Source organism: Ambystoma mexicanum, chromosome 8 (genome assembly GCF_040938575.1).
Source record: "Ambystoma mexicanum isolate Mex_15411 chromosome 8, UKY_AmexF1_1, whole genome shotgun sequence".
NCBI classification, from domain to species: domain Eukaryota; kingdom Metazoa; phylum Chordata; class Amphibia; order Caudata; family Ambystomatidae; genus Ambystoma; species Ambystoma mexicanum.
The window spans coordinates 1,252,028,658-1,252,055,633 of record NC_090929.1 but is presented as its reverse complement, the minus strand read 5'-3'; the positions used below and the strand labels follow the sequence as shown (position 1 = coordinate 1,252,055,633).

Here is a 26,976-nt window from a genome sequence, read left to right as displayed (position 1 = left end):
GGCAGGGTCACCTGTTGGTGGTCGGGGTGCATGGCTGCTTGTGTGTTTTGGTCTCGTGTATTTGCTGTATTTGAGCCTGCTGGAGCCCTGCCTGGGAGTGCCCTCTTTGGCGGTGACGGTGTGTCGTTATTGAGTGTGTTTGGGCTGTCCTGGGCAGTCCCTGGCAGGGTCACCTGTTGGTGGTCGGGGTGCATGGCTGCTTGTGTGTTTTGGTCTCGTGTATTTGCTGTATTTGAGCCTGTTGGAGCCCTGCCTGGGAGTGCCCTCTTTGGCAGTGAGGGTGTGTCGTTATTGAGTGCGTTTGGGCTGTCCTGGGCAGTCCCTGGCAGGGTCACCTGTTGGTGGTCGGGGTGCATGGCTGCTTGTGTGTTTTGGTCTCGTGTATTTGCTGTATTTGAGCCTGTTGGAGCCCTGCCTGGCAGGGCCCTCTTTGGCAGTGAGGGTGTGTCGTTATTGAGTGCGTTTGGGCTGTCCTGGGCAGTCCCTGGCAGGGTCACCTGTTGGTGGTCGGGGTGCATGGCTGCTTGTGTGTTTTGGTCTCGTGTATTTGCTGTATTTGAGCCTGTTGGAGCCCTGGAAGTGCCCTCTTTGGCGGTGACGGTGTGTCCTTATTGAGTGCGTTTGGGCTGTCAGGGGCTGTCCCCGGAGGGGCGGGACCCTCGCGAGGGACGTCAGCGCACTTTTGACCGTGTCTTGATTGGCGCCGCGGTGTTTGTCCGACGCCCAGGGGGCAAGGCTAGAGCAGGGCGCAACCAATCGCAGCCGGCGCGTGTCAGGAAGCGCTGGTAGGCCCCGCCCACCGACGCTAGAAGTCTACAGAGGTGGCCGCTGGCGGGACAGTGACGGATGCCGGCTGCGGACACTAGGATTACCGTCTGCGCCCTCCCGCCACACGCACCACCAGGCCCCGGCGCACTCCTCCCCTGCCTCCGGCGGTGTCACGGAGCCTTGGTCCCCGGCCGGACAGGGGGATCGGACACGCGTGGACGCCCCTGGCCATGCAGTACCATCAGCACCCCGCCACCCCCGCGTGCCCCCCGGCGTTGTACGCGCCCACCCCCCTGCCGCACCCCACGCCCTTCTACATCGAGGACATCTTGGGGCGGGGCACCGCGGGGGCACCGTCTATGCACTCGGCCAGCCCCCCGTTTGCCAGCAGCCTGATGTCCGCCTACAGGACCCCCATCTACGAGCCCACGCCCATCCACCCGGCCTTCGGGCACCACCCGGCGGCGCTGTATGGCGGGGGAGCCTTCCCGGGGCACCTGTACTCCTTCCCGCGGCCCCTGAGCGACTACACGCAGGCCCTGCTCCGACACGACCAGCTGGGTGAGTACCGCAGGCGGCACCGGCGGCACCCGCGACCCCTCGTTCCCTCACCCCCTCTCTACCAGGGGGTGCTATTCACCCTTTGACTTCTGTTGGTGGGCAGAGACATTTTAAGAGGTAGAATGTACAAGGAAACACATCTCCTAATTGTGTGGTAATCTCTAGTGAATGGAAGGAGTTGGCATTGATGCGTTGTGGCCCACGGAAAGCACCTGTTCATTGGCACACTGGGGGAAATGAGACGGCATCCGATGCAAGTGCTAATATCTAAAATGGGAAGCACGGGGTGCCCATGTGGTCAGATGGGGAGTGTGGGCCCACCAGGACACATGGGTCCTTGCCCCAGATTCCTAGCGTAAGGTTCTGGCGGAACCACCTAAACTAGTGCTTAGAAGCAGACTGGACACCAATAGCAAGGGATATATTTCAAGCTTTGCATTCACTTGCAGAGCTGTGCCCCCTATGCTCTTGGAATCTCAATCTGCACGTGCAGGGCTGTGTTCTCTAACTCCCGCAGCCCCCACCTATTGCAATAGTAGCGACGGAGCTGTTGCCCATCACTTAATGAACTCGTTCTCTCGGCCTTTGGATGTTGCCTCTTTATTTCATTTTTTGACAGTGCGCTCGTGTACTTACACCATCTTCTAGTTTGAGAGAGTTATAGTTATAACACGCATAGGGAAAATCCGTTGTTTATTTATTTAGTTATTTATTTATTTAGTTGGTTATTTGTATAGCGCGCCTAACCCATGGGCATCTGCGCGCTTTTAAGCGGGATATCTTGGTGCGCCCTTTCTCCGCCACCTCCCGTCTCCAGCAGTTCCACGGCGCGTATGGGGAGCGTTCTTGTTATTTTAGGGAGCGAGACAACGCGGTGAGTTGGCAGCAGCAGCGACTTGGCACAGTCGTGTCGCTGCGGGAAATAATGCAGCGCTTTTGTTTTTGAGACATGCTAATAGAAAGTACGCGAGAGCACACCTGTCTGTGAGTTCTGTGTGATGGCGACACCTGTTTCTCAGCTGTCTGGAGTAGTGGGAGAGAACGCAACGGTGTAGGTGAGTGGATCGCAAGGCTGGCTTTGAGTGGGAGCATGCGTGTGTTTTAGTTTGCGTGTTTGGACTGTTCGTAGAGGCGAGTGCGTATGGCGATATGTGTGCATCGTGCAGTCGCAGGTGCAAAGCCTCCCAGGCTTCGCTCTGCCCTCCCAATCTTCTAAGGTCAATCATTTGCTAGGGTGGCCAGACGTCCGGTTGTGTCGGGACTGTCCCGGCATTTGGTGCTCTGCCCCCCTTTCTCAAGGTTATGTTCCCATTGGAAACTGCAGTGGCCCCGGTTTTTTTTTATAGTAGGTCTTCATAGCTGGCAGGCAGGAAAGTACAGTATCACATAGAAGATATGCTACATTTTACAATTTAAGATAGTGCTAGTGTGTGATAAATTAATTATAATATGCGTTTCTTTGAACAGTAACACTTAAACCCCGTTCTCCTGAAGTGTAGTTCTTTGACAGCCACTTTCAAGAGTTAGTCCTACTTTTATGTTGGTTGCACTGTCCCTTTTTTACTTTTTAAATCTGGTCATAATTTGCCTACCATTCTGTTTGTAGCGTTCGCCCTATAATATGCAATATTTAAGATTTTATAGTATTAATGCTGGTGGATAATAGACGAGTCTGTCACTCTTAAGTAATGATGAGCTAATGTAAGTCAGCACTGAGATAGGATACATCTGTCTCTAGGTTAGTAGCATCGGCCTTTACTTCAAGGTAACAATTTCAAGTCGCAAGCTACTACCCAGCCAGAAAAAGTCACTTGCCACCTCAATTCTACACATACACACACCACGCCATTTCATACGTGCCAAGAGTCAACTATCCCTGGCTGGCGGCGAGTACACATGTTGAGCCCTGCTTTACAGTGTGATCAGCTGTTATATAGACCCGTTTGAGTCTGGCCAGTTTTGAGATGATAAAGATGTCTCTTAGGAATGGTGAGAATAAGTCTGTCTCCAGGATGTGGACTTTCAGGAGATGATAGGTCTGTCCTTGTGTTGTAAGCAATGTTGATATACAATAAATCTGTCTCGCAGGTATGATCAGCAGTGAGATAGTGTGTCTCTGGGCTGTATACATTGGTGATAAACATGGGCGTACATTTAGGGGGGACAAGGGTGTTTGTACCAACTTTTGTGGCACAACATTTTGTCCCACTCATTTGACAGTGGCCCGTTTCATGTAGCTGTCATATCCCCCGAACATTATATCAAAGCTACTCCAGTGGTGATTAAGAATGTGTCACTAGGGTGCAAAAGGTGGTGATATAAAAAGTCTGTCTCTGGGCTGGAACGAGCCGCGAGTGAGATACAGTTAGTGTCTCTGATGGTGATATAGAAAAAGTCTGTCTCTGGGGATGAGCAGCAGTGATATACAGTTAGTGTCTCTAAGTTGTAGGCGATGGTGATATTGAATAAGTCTGTCTCTCAGGTATGAGCAGCAGTGAGATACAGTTAGTGTCTCTGAGCTCTAGGCGATGGTGATATTGAATAAGTCTGTCTCTCAGGTATGAGCAGCAGTGAGATACAGTTAGTGTCTCTGAGCTCTAGGCGATGGTGATATTGAATAAGTCTGTCTCTCAGGTATGAGCAGCAGTGAGATACAGTTAGTGTCTCTGAGCTGTAGGCGATGGTGATATTGAATAAGCCTGTCTCTCAGGTATGAGCAGCAGTGAGATACAGTTAGTGTCTCTGAGCTCTAGGCGATGGTGATATTGAATAAGCCTGTCTCTCAGGTATGAGCAGCAGTGAGATACAGTTAGTGTCTCTGAGCTCTAGGCGATGGTGATATTGAATAAGTCTGTCTCTCAGGTATGAGCAGCAGTGAGATACAGTTAGTGTCTCTGAGTTGTAGGCGATGGTGATATTGAATAAGCCTGTCTCTCAGGTATGAGCAGCAGTGAGATACAGTTAGTGTGCCTCGGGGCTGTGTACAGTGGCGGTATAGAATAAGCGTGTCTCCAGTGTGTTCGATATGTAGGCGAAGGTGGTCTAGTCTTAGGGCCTGATTTAGAAACATGCTTTTAACGTGGGGAAGCCCTACTGAGAACCTTTTGATAAATCACTTCTCGGAGGTGGTAGTAGCGTCAGTGAGGTACAGTTGGTGGTTCTGAACTGTAGGCGATGGGGATATAGAATTAGTAGTTAGCCTTGGCCTCCATGGAGCTGGAAGTCACCCCCCCAATGGCGAGGGGCCGCAGCAGCAGTGAGCAGCCGGGCCTCCTTCCGTTCAGACCGGAAGCCTGCGCCCTCGATAGGAGCAAATCTGGTTTCAGAAGCTGTTAAGTGCTTTCCTGTCCGCCTCTTCCCCGGGAGTCGTGCACGCTGCTGATTACTTTATCGACATCCTCAATACAGACACATTGAGGAAACACTCGGCTTCTGATAGCCGGGATCCGTTTTTCTGATATTGCTCATTTCCTCTGTGTGGGACAGGAGTTTATGGCAGCTAAAATAACCAGCCGCTTCCTATTTTTTGTGGGGCCGTGTTTTTCTTCACCGGTTTGGCCGGTGCTGACGCACGCAAAATCCTGAAAAACAATGCTGCTTTCAAGAGGCTCGGCGAGAAAATACTCGAAAATCCCTGACTTAGGTTTGTTTTACACGAGGAATGCTCCTTTCCGAGGGCACTGCTTAGAAGCAGGTTTTGCGGGTTTTGTCTTACTTTGTGCTCATGTTGGATGGCCAGACCAGTCACCAGGCCAGTCTCTCACTGAGGAGTGGATTGGTGTAAAGGATGGTAGGCCTTACCAGCCACCAGGCCAGCTTCTGACTGAGGGATTGGTTGGTACAAAGGTAGACCTTACCAGTCACCAGGCTAGCCTCTGACTGAGGAGTGGGTTGGTGTACTGCTAGACCTCACTGGAGAACAAGCTAGCCTCTGACTGAGGAGAGGGTTGGTGTAATGTTAGGGCTTTCTGGTCAACAGGCCAGCCTCTGACTGAGGAGTGGGTTGGTGTAATGTTAGGCCTTTCTGGTCAACAGGCCAGCGTCTGACTGAGGAGTTGTTTGGTGTAAAGGTAGCGCCCTCCGTCCCCTCTTCCCGAGACAGGCCTCTGACTGTGTCATGGGTTGGTAAAGAGGTAGACGTTAGCCCACCAGGCCAGCCTGTGACTGAGGAGCGGGTTGGTGTAGCGGTAATCCTTATCCCAACAGGCCGGCCTCTGACTGAGGAGTGGGTTTGTGTAGAGGTAGTCCTTATCCCAACAGGCCGGCCTCTGACCGAGGATTGAGTTGGTGAAGAGTTAGTTGTTACCCCACTAGGCTGGCCTCTGACTGAGGAGTGGGTTGGTAAAGAGGTAGAAGTTAGCCCACTAGGCCAGGCTGTGACTGAGGAGTGGGTTGGTGTAGCGTTAGTCCTTACTGTACCAAGCCGGCCTCTGACTGAGGAGTGGGTTGGTGTAGAGGTAGTCCTTACTCTACTAGGCGGGCCTCTGACTGAGCAGTGGGTTGGTGTAGAGGTAGTCCTTACTCTACTAGGCCGGCCTCTGACTGAGGAGTGGGTTTGTGTAGCGGTAGTCCTTACCCCACCAATCCGGTCTCTGACTGAGGAGTGGGTTGGTAAAAAGGTAGACGTTAGGCGACCAGGCCGGATTCTGACTGAGAAGTGGGTTGGTGTAGAGGTAGATGTTAGCCCACCAGGCTGGACTCTGACTGAGAAGTGGGTTTGTGTAGAGGTGGACCTTAGCCTAGCAGGCCAGCCTCTTACTGAGAACTTGGCTGGTGTAGAGGTAGACCTTACCCCACCAGGCCGGATTCTGACTGAGGAGTGGGTTGGTGTAGAGGTAGACCTTAGCCCACCAGGTCAGTCTCTGACTGAGAAATGGGTTGGTGTAGAGGTAGACCTTAGCCCACCAGGTCAGCCTCTGACTGAGAAATGGGTTGGTGTACAGGTAGACCTGAGCCCACCAGGCTGGCCTCTGACTGAGGAGTGGGTTGGTAAAAAGGTAGACGTTAGGCGACCAGGCCGGATTCTGACTGAGAAGTGGGTTGGTGTAGAGGTAGATGTTAGCCCACCAGGCTGGACTCTGACTGAGAAGTGGGTTTGTGTAGAGGTGGACCTTAGCCTAGCAGGCCAGCCTCTTACTGAGGACTTGGCTGGTGTAGAGGTAGACCTTACCCCACCAGGCCGGATTCTGACTGAGGAGTGGGTTGGTGTAGAGGTAGACCTTAGCCCACCAGGTCAGTCTCTGACTGAGAAATGGGTTGGTGTAGAGGTAGACCTTAGCCCACCAGGTCAGCCTCTGACTGAGAAATGGGTTGGTGTACAGGTAGACCTGAGCCCACCAGGCTGGCCGCTGACTGAGGAGTGGGTTGGTGTAGCAGTAGTCCTTACTCTACCAAGCCGGCCTCTGACTGGGGAGTGGGTTAGTGTAGAGGTGGACCTTACCCCACCAGGCCGGATTCTGACCGAGGAGTGGGTTGGTGTAGAGGTAGACCTTAGCCTAGCAGGCCAGCCTCTGACTGAGGAGTGGGTTGGTATAGAGGTAGATCTTACCCCACCAGGCCAGCCTCTGACTGAGGAGTGGGTTGGAGTAAAGGTAGACCTAAGCCCACCAGGCCAGCCTCTGACTGAGGAGTGGGTTGGATCTTACCCCACCAGGCCAGCCTCTGACTGGGGAGTGGGTTGGTGTAGAGGTAGACCTTAGCCCACCAGGCCAGTCTCTGACTGAGGAGTGGGTTGGAGTAGAGGTAGACCTTAGCCCACCAGGCCAGCCTCTGACTGGGGAGTGGGTTGGAGTAGAGGTAGACCTTAGCCCACCAGGCCAGCCTCTGACCGAGGAGTGGGTTGGTATAGAGGTAGATCTTACCCCACCAGGCCGGCCTCTGACTAGGGAGTGGGTTGGAGTAGAGGTAGACCTTATCCCACCAGGCCAGCCTCTGACTGAGGAGTGAGTTGGAGTTGAGGTAGACCTTAGCCCACCAGGCCAGCCTCTGACCAAGGAGTGGGTTGGTATAGAGGTAGATCTTACCCCACCAGGCCGGCCTCTGACTAGGGAGTGGGTTGGAGTAGAGGTAGACCTTATCCCACCAGGCCCGCCTCTGACTGAGGAGTGAGCTGGAGTAGAGGTAGACCATAGCCCACCAGGCCGGCCTCTGACTGGGGAGTGGGTTGGTGCAGAGATCTTACCCCACCAGGCCAGCCTCTGACTGGAGAGTGGGTTGGTGCAGAGGTAGACCTTAGGCCAGCAGTCCAGCCTCTGACTGAGGAGTGGGTTGGTGTATAAGTAGTTTCGTTGTCCGTTGGCACTCCCTCTTGTAGTGTTAGGAGCTTTGGAATGCGTGATGTCCATGGGCTGGCAGCGGCACATCGAATGAGTTGGACTGTGAAGTGCTGGCAGTTGGGCAATGTTAACAGCTGTAGCAGGCTGGCAGCTAATAAAAATCCCTGCCTTGTGAACTCTGAGGATCGTGCCTCTGTTTTGAGCCGAGTGTTGCTGTGTGTGACGTCGCATGGTGTTCGGGGCTGGCGTTGCAGCGCCCCCACAGGGGCCAGATCTTGACTCCCGCAGCAGTGACGCCTGGACGGCCCTCAGCTGAGCTCCCGCTCTCACTGTAAAGGCGCAGGACAGCAGAAGCAGGCCCGGTGTCTGTCAGGTCAACAGGAAACATATTGGCGGAAATGTTGCCATAGCCATGGGTGGCCGAGGCCGGGAGGGTGAGGCACTGGAGGTGGGGTGAGGGGGGGAGGGGTGGCAGGCCGAGGGCAGCCAGGAGGGTGTATGCTTTGACTCCCAGCAGCCGCGCGTTTGTAAAGGCACACCAAGTAGAGGCGTGGCTTTGCAATATAAGATTCATGGTATGTTTTGCACAGTGCAAAGTGACTTTTCACTGATGCAAAGCGGCTTTGCACTACCAACAAGCCCCTGATTCATGGAACAGTGCAAATGGTCTTTTTCCGTGCAGAGTCACTTTCAAAGGCAAAAAGACACTTTGCACACAGTTCCTTGAATCAGTGCGTTTGTTATATGTTATCCGACCTGACGGCCGGCATGGCAGTGCCCGGAATGCTGTGGGCTTGTTTGTTTTGACCAAACGGGCGTTGTTGGCCGAAGGCGCTCTGTTTTCTCGGTATCCTCACTGTGCAGCTGGTAGATTTCATCCGATTCATGGAACAAATGTGTTTACAATTCACTGTTTGCAACATTCCCCCCCCCCCCCGGCCCCCAAAACCTCTTCCTTGTGTACTACCCTAACGGTCTGTCAGGAAAGGGACGAACTGCCGCCTGCGAACGCGGGACTCTTTCTCCCAGGGGCCTGGGTCCGTGTGATGCTCTAAGGCCTAGGCCATACCTAATGTTACGCCCTTGCACCCTGCCCCCGCGTCGCAGTGGCCTTCCACCTTTCCTGGAAATCCGGGGCATTGCGTGTGCTCGGGAGGGTTTAGCTGGAATGCGTGTCTGGCAACTAACGTGCTCTCTTTCTCTCCCCCCTCAGGTAAACCCCTGCTGTGGAGCCCCTTCATCCAGCGGCCGCTGCACAAGCGGAAAGGGGGGCAGGTCCGCTTCTCCAACGACCAGACCATCGAGCTGGAGAAGAAGTTCGAGACGCAGAAGTACCTGTCCCCGCCCGAGAGGAAGCGGCTGGCCAAGATGCTGCAGCTCAGCGAGAGGCAGGTGAGCAGGGGCCCGGGGCCCAGGGCGTCCGTTCTGCACCCCGCCGTAGCGCCGCGAGGCCGGGCACGCGGCGGGGCGTCCATCGTGTGCTTCGGTTGTCACCTTCGCTCACCATTCATTCGTCATCGGTAAAGCACGTATGATGTGGCGGTGTCGTTGCAGGGGGTACATCTTACACGTTGCATTGCTTATTAACGTTAATGTTCACGTCCTGGATGCATAACACGGGTGCAGTAACACCACCGTGCACCCGCGTTTCTCGCTCCCCTGGAGATTCCATTGCCCCTCGCCAGTCTTCACCCGAAGTCTTGCTTGCTGGCTGTATGAGATAGCTCAGCGGGCAAGACGCTCGCTTCGGATGCGTGCCACCCCCGGCCTCAGCCCCGCATCTAGCACTTGGGTGGGGAAGATCTGCGACGCTGAGAAGGGGACGGGCAATGAAACGCTGTATGACCCGCCTGTGTTGCTATTCTTTTTCTGCTGTGCTCATCCTGCCTCTGAACACTGTCTCCTTTTCCCCCTCGCAGGTGAAGACCTGGTTTCAGAACCGCAGGGCCAAGTGGAGGCGGCTGAAGCAGGTAAGCGTGCTGTGTTATCGTAGTCGTTAAAGCATTATATGGACGCCTGATGCGGGCTGTGTGCCCAGGGCATTTGCAAGGCGCTGTAACCTCTTCACTGTGATCAAAAAGGCAAACAGTGCAGGCGGCGCCCGGGCAGCACTGATGCTAAGAGCCGCTAATGGGGCTCTCTGGGCAGCCTGGGCCATGTAGCGCCTTGCATGCAGCGCGCTGATTGTATGCGCCCATCCACTTACTGCCGCCAGATAAGGGCATTGTCGGCGAAGCACTTACAGGCATATTATTGATTCTTTTAATTAGACAATTAGGGTGACATGGGCCGAGCTGCCGGCAACGCTGGAGGGTAAACAGGCAGACAATAATCCCATTTACTCCCGTATCTCGCATGGACCAGTCCAGACAGATTGTGCATGATGGCATTGGCAGCCTTCCACCTGATGCGGCTCCGATAGGGGCTCTAAAGCCCCGTGTTTACCATGTCACCAGGCCATGGTTGACCGAATTTGCAGACAACCCACTGCTGACATTTAGAGCCTTGACAAACCACACGATATAGCGCCTGGAGTGTTTAAAGCATCCAATCACAGGGTGACATACGGATTGAAAGAACACCTGATGACTATAGATGCGATCAAATGTTGAGAGGCAGCATATATTTTTAGCGCAATATTTTGATGCTGTATTAAAAAAAAGACGACCCACAAACACCGAGAGAGAAGCACTCCCTAGACGCTATCTGCTTTCATGTAAACGTGGCCACACTCGCAGATTTATATCTGACGTTACACGGGAGAGGAGGGGGTTGTAGTGGTGTAACACCCCGACAACACGGCCCTTTTAGTTCTGTATACCCCTATGCCCCACAACGCACCCAAATATTCCTTACACCGGCCCCGCCCGCCCGTCACCGCAGCCCTGTGATATGGGGCAGTGCCGGTGCCGCTCTCTGCAGAACAGAGGCTTTCGGCGCGGGACTGAAACCAACCCAGCACAGCGGAGATCTGGGAAAACAAGGCAGTGGTTACTTCCCCCCATTCTTCTACATGCAGCGCTTTGAAGCGCGGCGAATCCGACAAAAAGCGCCATCAAAGGGCACATTTCATTATCATTTTACAAACGAGGCCTCTACTTTCCAAAGGGAATAACGAAACGGCCGTGGGTACATCTGCAATTCAGTGGTAGGAAGCACTCTACCCGGAATCGCCCACATCGAGAACACACGAACGAACGCGCGCACACGTTCCCTTTGTCCCCGATTTGCGAACGCGTTTTACAAAGGCGGCATCCCTTGAAAAACACTTTGCACACCAGGCCCCCCGTGTCTAGGTTAACTACCAGCGAAAGCACATCCCTTGCCCCCATTATCTTCTCTTTGGGCCATTTATTAAAAGCGATCGGTAAAAGCGCTTGAAAAGAACGGAGCCGTGTGCGATCCGACCCGCCACTCGCACCGACCCACTCTTTCCTAGGAGTGGAGGCTGGGGTAAAGGGAGGGGTCCCTCCCTATAATTTCCCCGCCCTTCCTTCGTATGTCTCGAGTGACATGGCACTTTACTGCTGTCTTTCTCGCAGAGCGGTCTCTGGGCTGGCAGAGGGGCCTGTCGCCACGTGAGCAGAGCCCGGTCTCCGCATAGCCCGTGCACAGTGCCAGCCCTGGCCGGCGGGCAGCGTGTTAGTGCGGGGTATTTGTGTATTACTAATGCTGATTGCATTGCCCCGCGCGAGCGATGGCGCTGTGCCACAGCGGGGGTGGACGGGTCCTTACAGGGGAGGATCGAATTATGCACAACTCCCCCCTAACCAGACCACACAAGCAGCTTCCCCCAAGTGACGCTCCACAGTAATGCCGCAGTCCGGAGCCGCAGACATACATGCGCCTGCGCACCTGGTACGTGTCATGCCCTCACCCGCAGGTGGGCCTGGTTTTCAAACGCGCAATGCCATTGAAACACATTTTGCAAATCAGGCGCGTAACTTTTATTCCATAGCCTTTACACATAGACTCACTCACTAAAAGTCACATGAACAAAAGCACCGCAACCACAATCCATCCCAATAACATTAAATTATCAATCCGTTTCCGTATACATCAACATTCCGTAAACAACAATCTCTCTACGCCAGGGGTGTCGCAGAATCTTTCAAATAGCACTGCTTCGCAAAATGATTCGCATTTTAATAAGGGTAGCGACAGTGGAACGGTCGAGTCAGCTTATTTTTCCACTGCAAGGCGCTCTTTTGGGATGTGAATTAAATTGGATTTAAACAAATGAAAGTAAATCAAAGAATAACACTTGGTATTGTTACATATATTGAGTTCATGATAGCCGGCGTGAACGGCACACCTGGCAACTTTTCTCTACGTACATTCTAATAAGAAGGCTTTGTACCGGCCTACACAACACATAGAGTGAACTATTAGTCAATTACAAAAAACGTATAACATGTTTTCAACGAATTGCGTAAATACTTCCTTTTTAAAATTTGTGATATGGTTTAAAACACACCTCGCCAAACTTAATATCAATTTATTTCAGTCTCAATTAATTATTTCTTCTACATTCCAATATTAAGACATGCACTCAATCAAACCTTCAATAAATGAATAGAAAACAGTAAATACCCCCGACGCCCTCTCATAAGTCTGCCCCACTCTGTACTCTACACAAACCGCCTGAACGATGCAACCCTCTTTTGTGCGAGGCGAGGCCGCTCTAACCTACAAGACTACATTTCAATCTGAGCTGGGAAGGGGAAACGAATTAATTTCCAGTTTCCCAGAGTAGCTTCAATATTCTCTGTGTAATGAATATTTTTTAATCCTCCATTTTTTATTTGTTTTATTCTGTTTGGTTAGATTTCATTTATCCAAAAGAACACAAACACTTAAAAAAAATTATATATATATATATGTACATTTAACATGACCTTCCCCGGGTCACATTCCATTTCAATGAGGTGCATATCACATAGACTCATAGAAGAAATAACACTTTTATTTCGAGCGATACCCATAAAAGTACGAAAATAACCACAACAGCACAAATACAACAGAGCTCAATTCATTTGATACAGAATATAAAATAGCAAAATAAATTACACTTTTACAATAAAACCATTCTGAGTTCCAGAGCTTGCTCGGCATAGATCTAGATCTTTAGTTTATGCCGCAACTTCACATATAAAGGGCATATTAACAAGAAACACAATAGATCATCCCCATCATGTTGATTGCAAGGACAACTATTCAAGCCTTGCATTTTTTTGTCCAACAGGGTACCTTTCATTAAAAAAACGGTGGGCCTCGGACGAATGCAAACTGCCCTCTTTCTCAGTTCACTGAACCATATCACATAATTTGGCAGTCCCAAAACTTAAGATAACCCAAAATACTTTTTTATGGGATTCACTAGCTTCTCTTTTAATATGTTTTAATTTTAAAAAGGTTTTGGTCGTAATCTCCGGAGCCGGATCCCCCACACCTGTTTTACAATAAAAATAATCCATCAAGCCAAGCTGAGCGAAGCTTGCTCGTATATAATTTGGCCATTCTAATTTGTGCACGACATCTGAGCCCAACATTTCATGTATTAGTGACCTCGTTAGTGACCATGCTGGATTGCCCCAGAGACGTAGCCAATATAACAACGGGGTTGAAGTTGCATAAGGTCTGAAACAAACATCGTGCTGCATTCTTGGTGGATTATATAATCGGGAAAAGCCTGGTTTACTCCCATAAATCTTCTGAGAAATCAATTCTTTCCTTTGTATAGGCAAAGGTACCTGATGCCCCCAGCCTGCTGCACTGTATGTGGCCACCAGCACAGACTTTACTCTATGAATACGTAAAGCATGTTGAACTGAGAGCCCGCCCGTTCTGTGCCCATATCGCAATATAGAGCCATTCATTTGGGCACATTTCTCACGATTTACACAGTCAAACGCTGTGCTTAAATCCATAAATGCTACATAAATAGAGACCCTATAACCATGCGCATGCTTTCCCAAAATAAGGGACACATTCAAAATCTGATTGGTCATCCCCAAGCCCTTACGGAAGCCATATTGTACATCTGGCAAGATAGCATTCTTCTCTACCCGGTCCATGATTTTCCTGTAGAAAGCCTGGCCGAACCACTTTGCTGTTGAATCGATTAAAGAGATAGGACAGTAACAGGTCAGTTCTGCTGTATTCCATTTCTTAAGCATTGGGAAAACAATGAACTGATTCCAACTACGAGGGACGACTTTGTTCCGAAAAATAATTGTTACACACCCTCGTGAATAATGGTAGCCAAATTATGCATTCATGTTTAAAAAATTGGATAGGGACCATATCTGGGCTGGCAGCTTTCCCACTAGAAGCATGTTTGAGTGCCATTTCTAAATCATTAACGAAGAAGCTAAAATGATCATCTTCCCCAGAGTTATTTGCCCTCCCAGTGGCTTCACTTAGGGGCATCCTTGATACCATAGTTGTAGAAAGATCTCTGGGTTTATACAGTCTGGAGAAATGTTCATGCCAACTTAATCTCGAAATCCCAGTTGTAGCCATTCTATCTTTACATGAGTTATCACCTAGACCTGCAGCGTCCATTCTCCAATATAACTTCGGGTCACCACAGAGAGCAGCCACTGCCAAATCCTGCCACCTCCTGGCACCCCATTCAGCTTTCCCCTTAGTAATTGCATTTTGGTATATTAACCTAGTTTCTATAATTTCCCTACAGCACCTAGTAGGGCATTTCAAGGCTGCGAGAAGTGACTGCCTGGCAACCCCGCACTCTCTTCCAAACCAGCCTGGTTATTTTTTTTATATCTATACTTAACTTCCTTTTAGGACCCACAAAAGCATTGCTTGTGATCTGCATTATAAGCCCCCATTCGTTCAAAACCCTGCTTGGGTCATTTAGGGGATTCAGGCATACTTCGAGACTAGGCAGGGATTTAAAAGTGAATTTCCGCATGAAATTACTGTGGTCACATTTCGACCACATTAATGATTTACAAGTATTACTATTAATAACTTCTTGTTTCTCTGAGCAGGACTGTTCGCAACTCAGGAACGACGAAGAATTAATAGTTGGACTCAAAGGTTCATAGTCACTTTCTGAGCAAGGTATTACTTCAAAAAAATGTATCAGGTTCCAACTAGATATATCTATAATGATATAATCAATAAAAGAGTGACATTTCGAGTTGCTAAAGGTGTACTTAGCAGGAACATCCAAACTACACCTGCCATTGACAGGACATAAGGCCAGCTTGTATAACCTTGACAGGAATTCCCTACCCAATGTATCAGAGGTTGGATCAGTCAAAACCAGAATAGGAAGATGCAAAGCCGAATCTTCTTCATTTTGCAGAGTCATCTCACACAATTTATTACCCATCTTTAGGTTGAATTCCCCACCTTTGCAGTAGGAAAGCTTGCCCCCGGGTTTAGCCACAGTGAGCATTTTCCCCAACTCATTAAGTAACTCTTCAAGTGGAGCCCCCGTGTTCTTCCCTCTGCTCGCATTATAGAAGTTAAACAGACACCCTTTCTTAGCAGAAAGCATTGTAATGTCTGCAATTAAAAGTGTATCTGAGGAGAAGATCTTTATGCTTGCACAACCCAACCGCATAGCGATACAAGTCACCAATCCTCCACGCTCCCTGCCACGTTTGCTGGGAGTAGCACTGACATGAAGCAGCAGATAAGTCATTAAAGCCTGCGGAGCAGCAGACCAAGTTTCTTGTAGCATAATATCAAACTGATTCAAAAAAGCCAAAAGCTCCAAGTCGCTCAATCTGCTCTCTAGACCTGCAAGGATCCATGACATACTTGTTAGAAATGATGAGGAAATATTTTAGGAACATTAGGAATGGCAAGGCTTAGCATGTTTCACGCAACCATGAACTGTATCCCTTGCTCTTGCTAAGGGGTTAAATGCAACACATGTCTTCTCCTGCAATATAGCCTCAAGCTGTCTCAGCGCAGATATGCATTACAGTCTGCTCTGCTGATTAGACTGGGTGGCTCGAGCAACTGATGGGGCCCAGCTTGCGCTCTAGCTGCAGGGTTATACAGCTTACTAGCATGTAACAAGTGGCAACCCTTATGCTTAGAGCCTGGGTGTACCTCAATACCCGTCGCAATCGAAGCTGTGTCACAATTTAAAATACAAGAGTGCATAAACCTATTAACCAAAGTAAGCCTAATTTTGTATCCACCACAGAAGACACAATCAGATAAAATGCGTGTTACAGTGTCGTACATATCCTTTAGAATATGTCCGAGAACCCCAGGACTTCTCTCAGGGCTTTAATCAGCATTCTTTTGTACGAGTTTTTATTCCCATGGGTCAATCCCTCGAAACAGCACATCATGTTCTGCTCACGCCAGTCTGCCAAGACATCCGCCGATCCTTCCTGCGGTGCCAAGTCATTAAGTGTCCCCTGTGCACATTTACAATTTTGAGCCCCCTGCGCATGATCCGTGGTAAAATGAAGATTCAACACCGGGCAATTCTGAGCAGGATGAATAGGACCTGACTGGCCTGGCTGAGCGTGAGCCAGTTTACTTTAGGCGGATGTGTGGATCGTCTTCTGGATTGGTAGACAGGTCAGCTGAGGTCAAAGCAGCAGCGTCACTCACGCTTTTCAAGCAGAGAGTCTGTGTGTGTCCATAACCATGTCCAGAAATACTCATCCCAGAGGATGTGCGGTTCAATGAGCTAAGAGGAATGAGACTCATACAATGATTCTCTGTGCATCCTCAGTACACCATACAACAGAGAACCATGGACAACGCCATTCAGCGTGAAATAAATGCGACTTTTTTCCCATATGATCAGGGCTGCTTCCCATGAAACTAAGCCCTGCTCGTAGTGGATCTATAGTCTTCCTTCCAGCACACTCCACCACTGGTTGCTACTTGTTAATTCTAGTTCTAGACCGTAGATGGTGCTTTGGCTTAGCTTTGTTTTGTAAAAGTTAATTAGAGGAAAAAGAGACAATTACCAAATCTGGTTAGGAGTCCCCCGATTTTGGCATTTCCTATTTTTAACAATAATTACAAATCGTGAAGAACGCTTTTTGGTTTTAGCAACCAAGGTCACTTTGCCAGGGACGCCTCGGTTCTGATAGAAGTCTTGAAATCACAAGGCAAACCCCCCACAAACTTCTAGTTATTGCCAGGTTTCCTAGAATACACTCATTGGGAAATGCAGGTGGCAAGGCCAAGGAGAGGGACCAGACACAGCTATTGTTTTGGAAGACATTTGGGCTGCATTTACTTACAAAAATGCAGCAGAAGAGAATACATTGTAGCAGCCCCATCAAATGGATGATGTGCCATGTGCGTCGCAGATACTGAAAGAAGAGACTACTGCACAGTAAGCCAGCGGTATAGAGACCAAGACATCCCACCCGCTGTAGCCTACCTGATGACGATTGCACCACACTATAGGGCAATCAGATAGTGGCGACACTCAGCACAGTTCTCTATTGCCTTCCAGCAAGTACCAACAACCGGATGGCCTTCCACAGGTTACCTGGGATATAAGTCTGGTCTCGTGCAGCACGAGTGTGACTCTTTGCACAGGAACGTTTTTCACGTGTTTGGGTCCTAAAGAAAGTGGGATAGAAGCAATTGAGACCCCACTGAAACCGGTTGACCATTCAAGTTTTGAAATGTCTGAATAGTAATCAGATATGCATGAAGAATTTCTTTTGGTGTTTTTAATGGTGTTACAAGTTAACAGATGAGTAGGGGGTCTTAAAGAAGCCCACAACCCCCTTACCTATGCTCTTTGATCCAGCATGTGTGGATTTTATAAATTTGAGGGACTAAACGAATAACCCCATTGTTTGTGTTGTTGCACTTTCATGAAGAATTTGGTCCAGAATAGTTAATGGCCAGCCTACTCTGTCTATCCCCTAATCCTAGATAGGCAACACACCAGCTCCCACTAGGGCTAGTCACTCGATGAGGGATAGTTCGTTTTTTTGGAGGGAACGTTTTAGCCTAATCATATGGCTCTTAGAAGGAATCGTTAGCAAAACATTATCTAGACTCCTATGTCTATTCAACCTATGGGCCCAGATAGAGTGGCCCATTTGGCCCTTTTTTGGATTTTCTGATCAAAACGTATTCAGCATCCCCAAGCCCATCCCATACGTATGCGTGGGGGAATGTTTCTGCCTATCTCCCTCACACCCCAAGAATTGAACCGACCAAACCCTCAGTCCCATTCTCCCTGCCCCGGTGTGACTAGCGGTTAAGCACCGTTCGGTGAACATCAGCCATGACTGCCTCACCGTAAAGCCCAGAGCCTTGGCCCTCAACTAGGAGAACCAGTATATATTCAATGCAATGTGCTAAACCTACTGCTCACACCATACCCAAATTACACCAGTCCTATCTCAGAATTGGGTGAAGTGGTGGTGAGAAAACACAGATCCGAACCTCGCCGCTTCTTGTTGCCGGGTCTCGGGCACGCTGGACAATATTGGGCAGGGGACGGGGTGGTGATGGGAGCACCGCTTCCTCTCCTCTTATAGGTCAGTGCTCCAGACCCGGCATACTTGAAGACTTCTGGCACCGAACGGCAGCACCTGATGATGCCACTACGCTGCTCGTTGCCGGATCCTCCCCCTAATGCTCTCCGTCCTGGCCAGCGCCTGTGCCTCCCAGTAGTGCGACCCGGCATTCTGCCTTGTCTTGCTGGGATTCTAATGAGTGTGTTTTGGCGATGCCAAGGACTAGACAAGTAGGGCATTGCAGATGTTGGCGGAGAGGCAAACCTGGCATGTTGGTGTTTAGTTGTGTACTTAACGATGGGGGAAAGCAATGGCTTTGATCGGAAAATCTGTACAGAAATGAGGCAGCCTCGAGCAGGGCGACCCCATTGCAGGGAGTGCTGCACTAACTGAATGGTCCTAGGGCCTGATTCGCAGATATGTTACCAATAATAAGTTGGATTTACTCTTGACTTGCACATGGAGAGGGCTTTTAGATTCACAAAGGGAGTGCCCCATAGTAAAGCAGACATGCATTAGAGTTACACAGTGAATCTAACAGCCCTCTCAAGGTGTAAATCAAAGCGAAGCCAGACTTACTCCTGGGAACATCTTTGTGAATCAGTCCACCGTGATCAGGTCCTGATCTGGGTGGGGCGTGTTCTGGGGACATCTAAGACTTACACCACGTTTTATATACAATCATTATGGAGAGATATGTGCAGTTGAGGGGTGATACCAAACATAAATACCACCAGGAAGAAGCCACGTGTTGCTATCCGGTGGAGGCAATGCAGAGCAGTCTTCAGGGGCAGCCCACCTCAGCATTGCTGTGCAGCTATTGCAATGATATACACCAGGGTCCATGTAGACCACTAAGGCCCGGGAATACATGTGAAAAAACAGTCTTCGTAATCCGAGCCATGTAGTTTACGCAAATGAAAAAGAAAGTACATTGCACGTCAATTACACCTTCATGGATGCACAACCCTATGACATCATTACTCTTGATGCACCCTGTCATGGCAATTATTATTAAAACATTGTATTAGTCAAAGATAAAGACCAATCACTTGAAGACATATTATTGACAATGATTCACATACAAAATCATAGTATCATTCGCCATAACTGTACACATACACTGCATTAAAAAGAAGAATATAGCATGGAGATGTCATAGTCAGAATAGTTTCCACGAAGAGCCGAGAAGCCTCGTTTCATCAGGGCCAAATTCAAAACTAAAATATAAAAGAAAAACCTACAATTAACTAAATAACATCAATGAATCAATGGGCAGTATGAGACAGGGTGGACCTCGCTTCAACAAAGATAAATAATACCAGTACTGCGCCCCTCATAAGAGTCTGGAGCTGCCAATCTTCTTAGTCACTTATTGAGTTCCACAATACAATGGAAAGGGATACTGAACTCCCATTGTAGACGCGAGAACATCCGCATTACATTTAAATGTGAATTTGAGGAGGAGCAACATACAATTTTACCTGATCTTTACTTGTAGTATCGAGAAGAGAGGACACAATAGTTCCAGGAGAGTGGTTTGTTTTCATAATCTAAAATGCCAAAGTGTGCAGTTGCAGACTTTGTTGTAGTGCATGACGTGAAGCTTTGGGCATGCCAGGGTCCACAAGAAAAGCACGTATTCTTCCTTTTGGCAAAACATCTGGCCGCGTGATTTAACCAAACTGCGACCGTAAATCATATTCACAAATAATGTTACCATTCCTTTGACTATTCTGACATATCTCCATGTCACTGATCTAAACTCATCCAACTTCCAACACAGCACATCTAATGAATGATCTGTACATACTGACCATTGTGCGTGAGGGTGAGGCCAGCCAGTCCTCAAATAATATTTTGAAGTGGGAGTATTTTATTCCCTATTTTTAAAAGTTGGGAGTAAAATAATTTTTTAAGGGGTAAAAAGTTAAGTCCCATTCCCAATGGGAGTATTTTAGATGAGTGTAAACATGTATTTTATTTATTGCTGTGAGTATTTTTACTCCCTATTTTCATTTTGTGGGTCTATTTTTAGGGAGTAAAAGTGGCTGATACACCCCTTATTGGTGGCCTCGCGCCAGCCTCTGGGCCCTCCCAATCTCCGGCAGCGATACCAGGAGACACGATAACCCCCATCCTGAACCAAGTGTCTCCTGATTGCACTCCTCTCGCCCCTGCAGCCCTTACCTGATTGTGAATCTTCCAGTGAATGCCTGCCTTGCAACTTCCCCGGATGGCCCCAATCCTCAGGAACACCACTAGGAACAAACAAAGATGTCCAGATATTTGTCGGTCTTGTACCCCAGCACACGTCAATACTGTCGGGGTGGGAGGGTATACAAATGCATCCAGCGGGCCAAGCCAGAGCACAGCAGGAACAAAGAGGTTGCGTGACCTCGCTTTTGTCACCCCGTTTTAAATTACCTGTTCCTGCCGTGCCACAGCAAGACCTGTAAAACTCTACTTCCGGCGCCGCGTAGCGGCGCCAGATGACATCAGACCACCCGGTGCTAGACACAAAATTCTCGCTGGCCCACCTCATGATGATGCTACAGCATGTTGCCTGGGCTTGCAATGAGTCTTCTCTGCCCTGAAGTGGCAAAGCATAGCATATTTCAGGGGCAACCGTAGCTTAGTACTGCTGTGCCAGTCTGTTGCTAACCTTCAGACAGCATGAGCTGTAATTAGCAGACTGCAGGGGTACCCCCAGCTCAGTAATACTGTGCCAGTTAGTTGCGATTTAATTGAACTTCATGAGGGCGTGCAGTTTGCCTGTGCCGGGCAGGGGCTGTACGAAGCACGCTTAAGGCACACTCCCAGATCAGTAATGATCTGCCAGTCTGTTGTAGACATTATTGAAGTACATGACGTGAATCTTGTCTGTGCCCGGCAGGGGCTGTAATGAGCTCACTTCAGGGGCACCCCAGCATTTTGCCTGGGCTTACAAAGTCTTCTCTGCTTGGCAGGCTAGTGCAGAGCTGACTTCTGGGGCACCCACAGCTCAGCAATGCTGTGCCAGTCTGTTGCATTCTTTAGTGAAGTACAAAAAAGCATCCTGTCTTCTAATTGTAGGCTTTATGGTAAGATCTTTATTGAAGTACAAAAAAGTAGTCTGTCATCTAATTGTAGGCTTTATTGTACTGCATGTTTCTATCTGGCCCTGACCGACTGCTCTGTTTTTTCTTCTCTAGGAGAACCCTCAAGGCGCCAAGAAGGAAGATGGCGAGCTCTTGGAAAGCCCGTGCGAGCAGAGGCAGGAGCGACGCCCGGTGCTGAAGGGGAAAGACATTGCCCTCGGTGGGCCCCACTGCTCCCCCTCTCCGGAGTCCCCGGGCTCCCCTGCAGACCTGGACTCTGACATTTCGGAGGACTCGGACCAGGAGGTGGACATTGAGGGAGACAAGGGCTACTACAAGGCGGCCCACTAGTGTGGGGCCTAAGACAGAGCCTCGCTTATCCTGCACTTTAGTGGGACCCTCTGAGGCCCCATGCTGCCACAAAGGGGACCTTCTACCGGCGGCCCGGCTAGCGCCCAGGACTCCTTTTACTGTGTACATTCAGATGCCTATATTTTGTACAGAGGTTTTTTTATTTATCGTAAAAATGATGTCCCTAGTATTTTTGTAACTCATTTTCTAATTTGAATATATGAACTCGTGCACTGACTTCAAGGGTGGTCAGTGCATTAGTAGCATTGACCTTGACAAGACACTAGATGCAACATTTTCAAAGCTTGGTGTATCGCCAGGACTTGGAATAGGCGAGCCATTGGTACCCCGAATACTTACAAGCGAACCAGGCTTATCCCAAGCTATTCTATGTGACACACTGCAGTTTCGGTCATTTTCACTGAACGCAATTTACCAACAATGCCTTTATTCTGGACCATAGAATTTTGCATCAGCAAAAGTTAACTGAAAATATGCCACTATTGCCAAAGCAGAGACATTTTTGTTGTGATCTCAGTGAAGCTCAATGTGCCTTGTGGTTGATCCACTGGGCAAGTACAATTCTTTCCTCGAAACTGGAATTCTGAAAGAAGATATCCGCGAACAGACGGACTCATCGGATGGACTCGCAGCAACACCCTGAGACAAAGACAGCGCACATGCAATCAAGACGCTTCCACAGGTGTCTCTTGCAGTTTATGTATTGTGTACATATATTTTTTAATAACGGCAATACACCCGTGGTATTTATGTCTGTTCAATGTCTGGAATAAACCCAGAGGCCATGGAATATCAGATTTTCACTTTGGTTTGTTTCAAAAATATATTGCATCAACACTTTATTTTTTTATTCCAATTTCCTCTCATGCCCGACACTGAACATTAACAAGTATTTTCTTACCTCCATTTAGGTCTGTGGGAGTGACGGAAATAGGACCCTGACACGATCACTGTTTGATAAAAGGGCATAGGTTCTGGAGATTGAGTGCATTTTCCGCATCCTCTGTCACATTTGGGTAGATCTGTTTAGGGTCTCCAGAAACAAGGCCGTTGTACAGCGGTTTACCGCTTAAACAGGGAGACCCATGACAAACAGATTCAAGAAGTATTAAGAGGGGCCATCACCCTCGAGATCAGACTCTGTTGCATCAACTACTGTGTTGATAGACAGAGAGAGTCCGAGTCAGCCCTGAAGATGGATCTGGCGGTCCGAAATGCGTTGGCTACCGTCTCTTCATCCTCTGTTGTGAGAATACAGTGAATTAAGCATTAAAGGATGCAGATTATGAGAACTTGTCATCTTCTTTGAATGGACATTATGTACTGATAGCAGTTGTATGTATTATGCAGTAGTTTTTATTACATAGAAGGCATCTCCAGATCTGGTGTAGCTACACCTGATTTGAGCTTAACATCCGTATCTAAAACATACCCCAACATTGATTAGCCCTTGCCCATTTGTGAACTAAATTCCTCCTTATGGAGCCTCAGTGTAGAGCACTGTTACGTGTCTTTTTTCTTGACAATCACTCCTCTTTATTTGAGCGGGCCCAGAATGCCCTGTACTGTGCACCAACAGAATAATGTTTCCTTGCTGGTCACTCTCTCCTTAATGTTACAGCCATAGGAGTCCAGCCCTTGGCCCTCTTGCCGGCTCTCATGGATTCCCTTCTCTGTCAGTATATATTGTGCTCCCATCGCTTGCCCATCAGTTCTCCCACTAGCCAATCCTAGTTCCCTTATCTGATTCCCATCAATGGTTTGGGATATGCTACCACCTCTCTCTACACTTGTGGTGACCGATCTGTCCCTGCAGTGTACCTTTGCATGCCTAGGGACATTTCCATGGTACTCTTCACTCCTTCTCCATGCTCCATGCTCACACTATCTGTAGCCCTACCTTCATCTTACTCCCTTAATCCAGGCAGCCTGCTGCACACAGGCACATCCGCCCTTTGTACCGCTTGTAACTAGGCTGCTACCTGGCCAAGCCCACATGTTTGCCTTGAGCCAGAAGCCATTTCAACACATCCCTTCCCCTTCCTTCCACTAGAAAGTCCTCCACAGCTCATCTGCATTTTTGGTCTGTGTGAAAAAGCAAGCAACCCCATTCTCTTCCCACACTTGCTGTGATGTGTCGTTGCACCACAGGGAACCAAGCTGCATCTCACAGACAAGGACCAAAGAAGGCTGGATATGTCTGGGGCTGCTTGTGTTCTGACTTCAGCATCTCAGGTCATTGTCCTGCAAGTGCTGTGGAATGGTGATGTGATCTGTGAGGTGGTTCTTCAAATCCTAGCTTCTCATCTTGGCCGATTGCCCACTGGTGGTCGGCTGATGGATCCTTCAATAGCACCCTTAATGATATTGTCAGGGACTCCATCCTCTGAAGAGTTGGCTTCATCCTTAGATCTTTTACCTTCGAGGTCTCCATCACTGCTTTGGCCCACTGGACATCTCTGGGTCCAGAGATCTTTCTAAGGTCTGGAATTATTTCTTTCAAGTTTCTTAAAATGTAGAATTTCATCTCATGGGACCTCTTTGGCTGTTGGTGGATTTGTCCATGTGTAGAGATCAACTGTCTCAAATGGGGCACTGGGTTTTCTATAATGGTATCTTTTCCAAATCAGAACCTTACCTCAAGGGTGAATGATAGATTCCTCAGCATTTCATTTTGTGCTCATGGAAATGTTGTTTTTCTTCCTCCATTCATCCGCTGACGTAAGGCCAGTCTGGCAAGGGATACAGGAGCTGTGTGATGGTATAGTTAACACGGTATGCCATCTGGTGAGGGGGTAGTTTGACATCCTTTTGATGAATGCAGAGTCATTTAATACTTCCAAAGTAATCTATAGAGCTCTAATTCTAACTTTTAACTTTGTTCATGAACGAGGCAGATGATTATATTCAGAGGATTTCTGAATCATTGCAAGTCTCCATTGGCTTGTGGTCAGCATGGAGTGATCAAGGTATGTTGGATGCTCAGTGTGTGAAGGTAAATAAGGATTTCTTTCCCTTGAAACTCTGGTCCATTTTCCATCTTGATCATTTTGGGCATACCTTAGGTTGCTAACATATGTACCAATTGTGTGATCACTGCCTTTGCCTGTGGATTGTCCTGTTTTAGCTGTGGGCCTCTGAAGTATTCCTCAATGCCTTCTAATTGTGTAACTAATTGTGTACCACCTGGCAGAGAAAAGAAACCTACACAAACCTTGGCCCATGGCTTAAACCCATTCCGCTGAGTGTGGATGGGGGTAGGGTGTTTTATGGAATCAGTGGTCCTCAACCAGCTCCTCATCTCCATAAGCCAGGCTTTCTCCTTCATGTGGGCTTTGATCTTGATGATACCATGCTACCCCCAATTCTCAAGTAGAATTCCTACCGGGGTCAAGGAAGCCGGGTGACTATTTAAATTCCACTCGGGAGAACCCTTTTTCTGACCAAGACACCTCCCTGTGAATAGTCGCCATGGCTGCTATTGCTGCTGACCCCCAGGGTGCAGTAGTGCTGTTGGTAAAGTAGGTGTGCTGCTGACCTGTCTACAGGGTCTCTATGATGAATTGGAAGCATTTTACATCTAGATGCGCTTTCGGGAGTGCTGTCTTTGTTACCATGTACACATGCTTCTAGATTGTCGTCTGTCTCTTGCATTTCTTGGAGTTGCTGATCTTGGGTGGTGGGGCAGAATGTCTACTAAGTTATCTCAGCCTGGTTGCTAGTCTGGTTCTAAATTGTAGTAATGGGGTTGGGACATCCACTTCTTTATCAAGGCTCAGGGAGGATAGGCAATGGCTTAGAAGATGAGAATGATTGGTTTATGGTCAGACATGACAGTTAATAAATGTTAATAGATAAACACTACTTATACAGACGTTTACATAAACAGATAGTCACAGCTTCATGAGCACAAAAGAAATGGGCAGAGCTGTATATAATGTACAAGTTAGGCTGCATGTATGTAAATGAGAACTTCTGTTGCCAAGTGTAACTAGTGTGTGTGTGTATTGCTAAGCTGTTTATTTTTGTCTCCAAGCAGTAAGGACTGCATTTCTATGGAGCTAATTGAGTGAATTAATCCTAATTAGCAGTGCACGTACTATCTACATTCATCGTGATTTGATTCCTGGGTCATTCCTGATCTTGACCCGCTTACCGTAACCCTATCAGGCTCTCTGCTGCTCTAGCTGCAGCTTGTTCAACACCGCTTAGCGGCCGATGAGATTAGTAGTTCTTGAGAACACTTCCCGGCAACACGACTCTCCTTAACACATCGGCAGCGTGTTAGCACCGGCGCGTTTGGAGAGGCCGGTTCGCTGCTTACTGCCATGCCAGGGAAATTGCTGACTATTTAGTGGAAAAGAACGTGGACATCTGTGCTATAACAGAGACCTGGTTGCATGAAGCAGCATGTCTGGCACTAGCACTGACTGTTCCCACCGGCTACTCGATTCTGCGGGCAGACAGGCTCTCGGTTCAGGGAGGGGGGTTTGCCTTGATACATCGTCTAACCTCCAGACCCATGAGGTACAGCTAAATGCTTAAGCGGGCTGCAAAACACTGTATGCAAAGATCCTGTTGGACCTTAATGCAACCATTGAAATCATCCTTGTTTATCAACCTCCCACGCATATGCCGGATTTCCCAATTCAGTTGGGGGACATACCTCCGCACCTCAAATCCCGCACAAAGGTCACCCTTTTAGGAGATTTTAATCTAGGCCTGAGGGATGCCAAAGACACAAGGGCTCTGACTACTGAGTTTACCATGCCCAACCTAGGCTTCCAACAGAACATCCTGATAGTAACTCATATAGGTGGCAGAACTCTGGACTGGGTGGCGAGTCTTAACTTGGACGTAGTAGAAGTTGGCTCCCAGAGTAGGAAGGTAGAAGCAAAAATAGTGCTCTCAGTCTTTAGAAACATACGCCGACTTACATCGGAGGCGAGGCGTTGGTACTTCTCCTTGAAGGCACATTAAGAGAGACACCTAACTTGGATACGGCTAAAACAATTGCAGAATCCTATCAAAGGATGATGGAATCAGCAATTAACATGTTAGCCCCTGAAAGAAACGTGCTGTAGGATGAAAAGAGACTCAATTTTTTTTTAAATTAACCATATATATATATAATTTTAACTATGATATTCAAAGTACCTATTATTTGAGTCTAATCAATGAAGAGCTACCAAATTAATTTTAACTTAAGTGGCTGTGCTGTGTCACATCTATAAATTGGCAAGTAATGGATGTACTGTACAAATCTTAAACATCTCATTATTTTTCTCCTTTTTATTTTTTTTAATTTTAAATATTTCAAAAACAGAAAATTATTCCATTTTAATGTGACTATGAAACTTTAAATGTAATCAATGTGGTGTAATCAATATTCTAATTTTTTACTTCCTGTTACCTCTTTCTCTA

The 26,976-nt window shown here is 48.4% G+C and overlaps 1 protein-coding gene across 1 annotated transcript; it reads left to right on the top strand.

Moving 5' to 3' along the window:
• Positions 1–836: 836 nt before the first annotated feature.
• HHEX (hematopoietically expressed homeobox) lies at positions 837–22,355 on the top strand. Its single transcript, XM_069611367.1, has 4 exons — positions 837–1,329; positions 8,818–8,996; positions 9,524–9,574; positions 21,295–22,355. Exons 1-4 carry the CDS (start codon positions 999–1,001, stop codon positions 21,529–21,531), a joined length of 798 nt encoding a protein of 265 aa, XP_069467468.1. The 5' UTR covers positions 837–998; the 3' UTR covers positions 21,532–22,355.
• Positions 22,356–26,976: the final 4,621 nt, after the last annotated feature.

Bases quoted from the DNA above. Each gene is read 5' to 3' on its own strand.
- HHEX (XM_069611367.1), top strand. From the start codon at position 999: ATGCAGTACCATCAGCACCCCGCCACCCCCGCGTGCCCCCCGGCGTTG. The intron at 1,330-8,817 runs GTGAGTACCGCA...CTCCCCCCTCAG, and splicing joins GCTCCGACACGACCAGCTGG to GTAAACCCCTGCTGTGGAGC. The intron at 8,997-9,523 runs GTGAGCAGGGGC...TCCCCCTCGCAG, and splicing joins TGCAGCTCAGCGAGAGGCAG to GTGAAGACCTGGTTTCAGAA.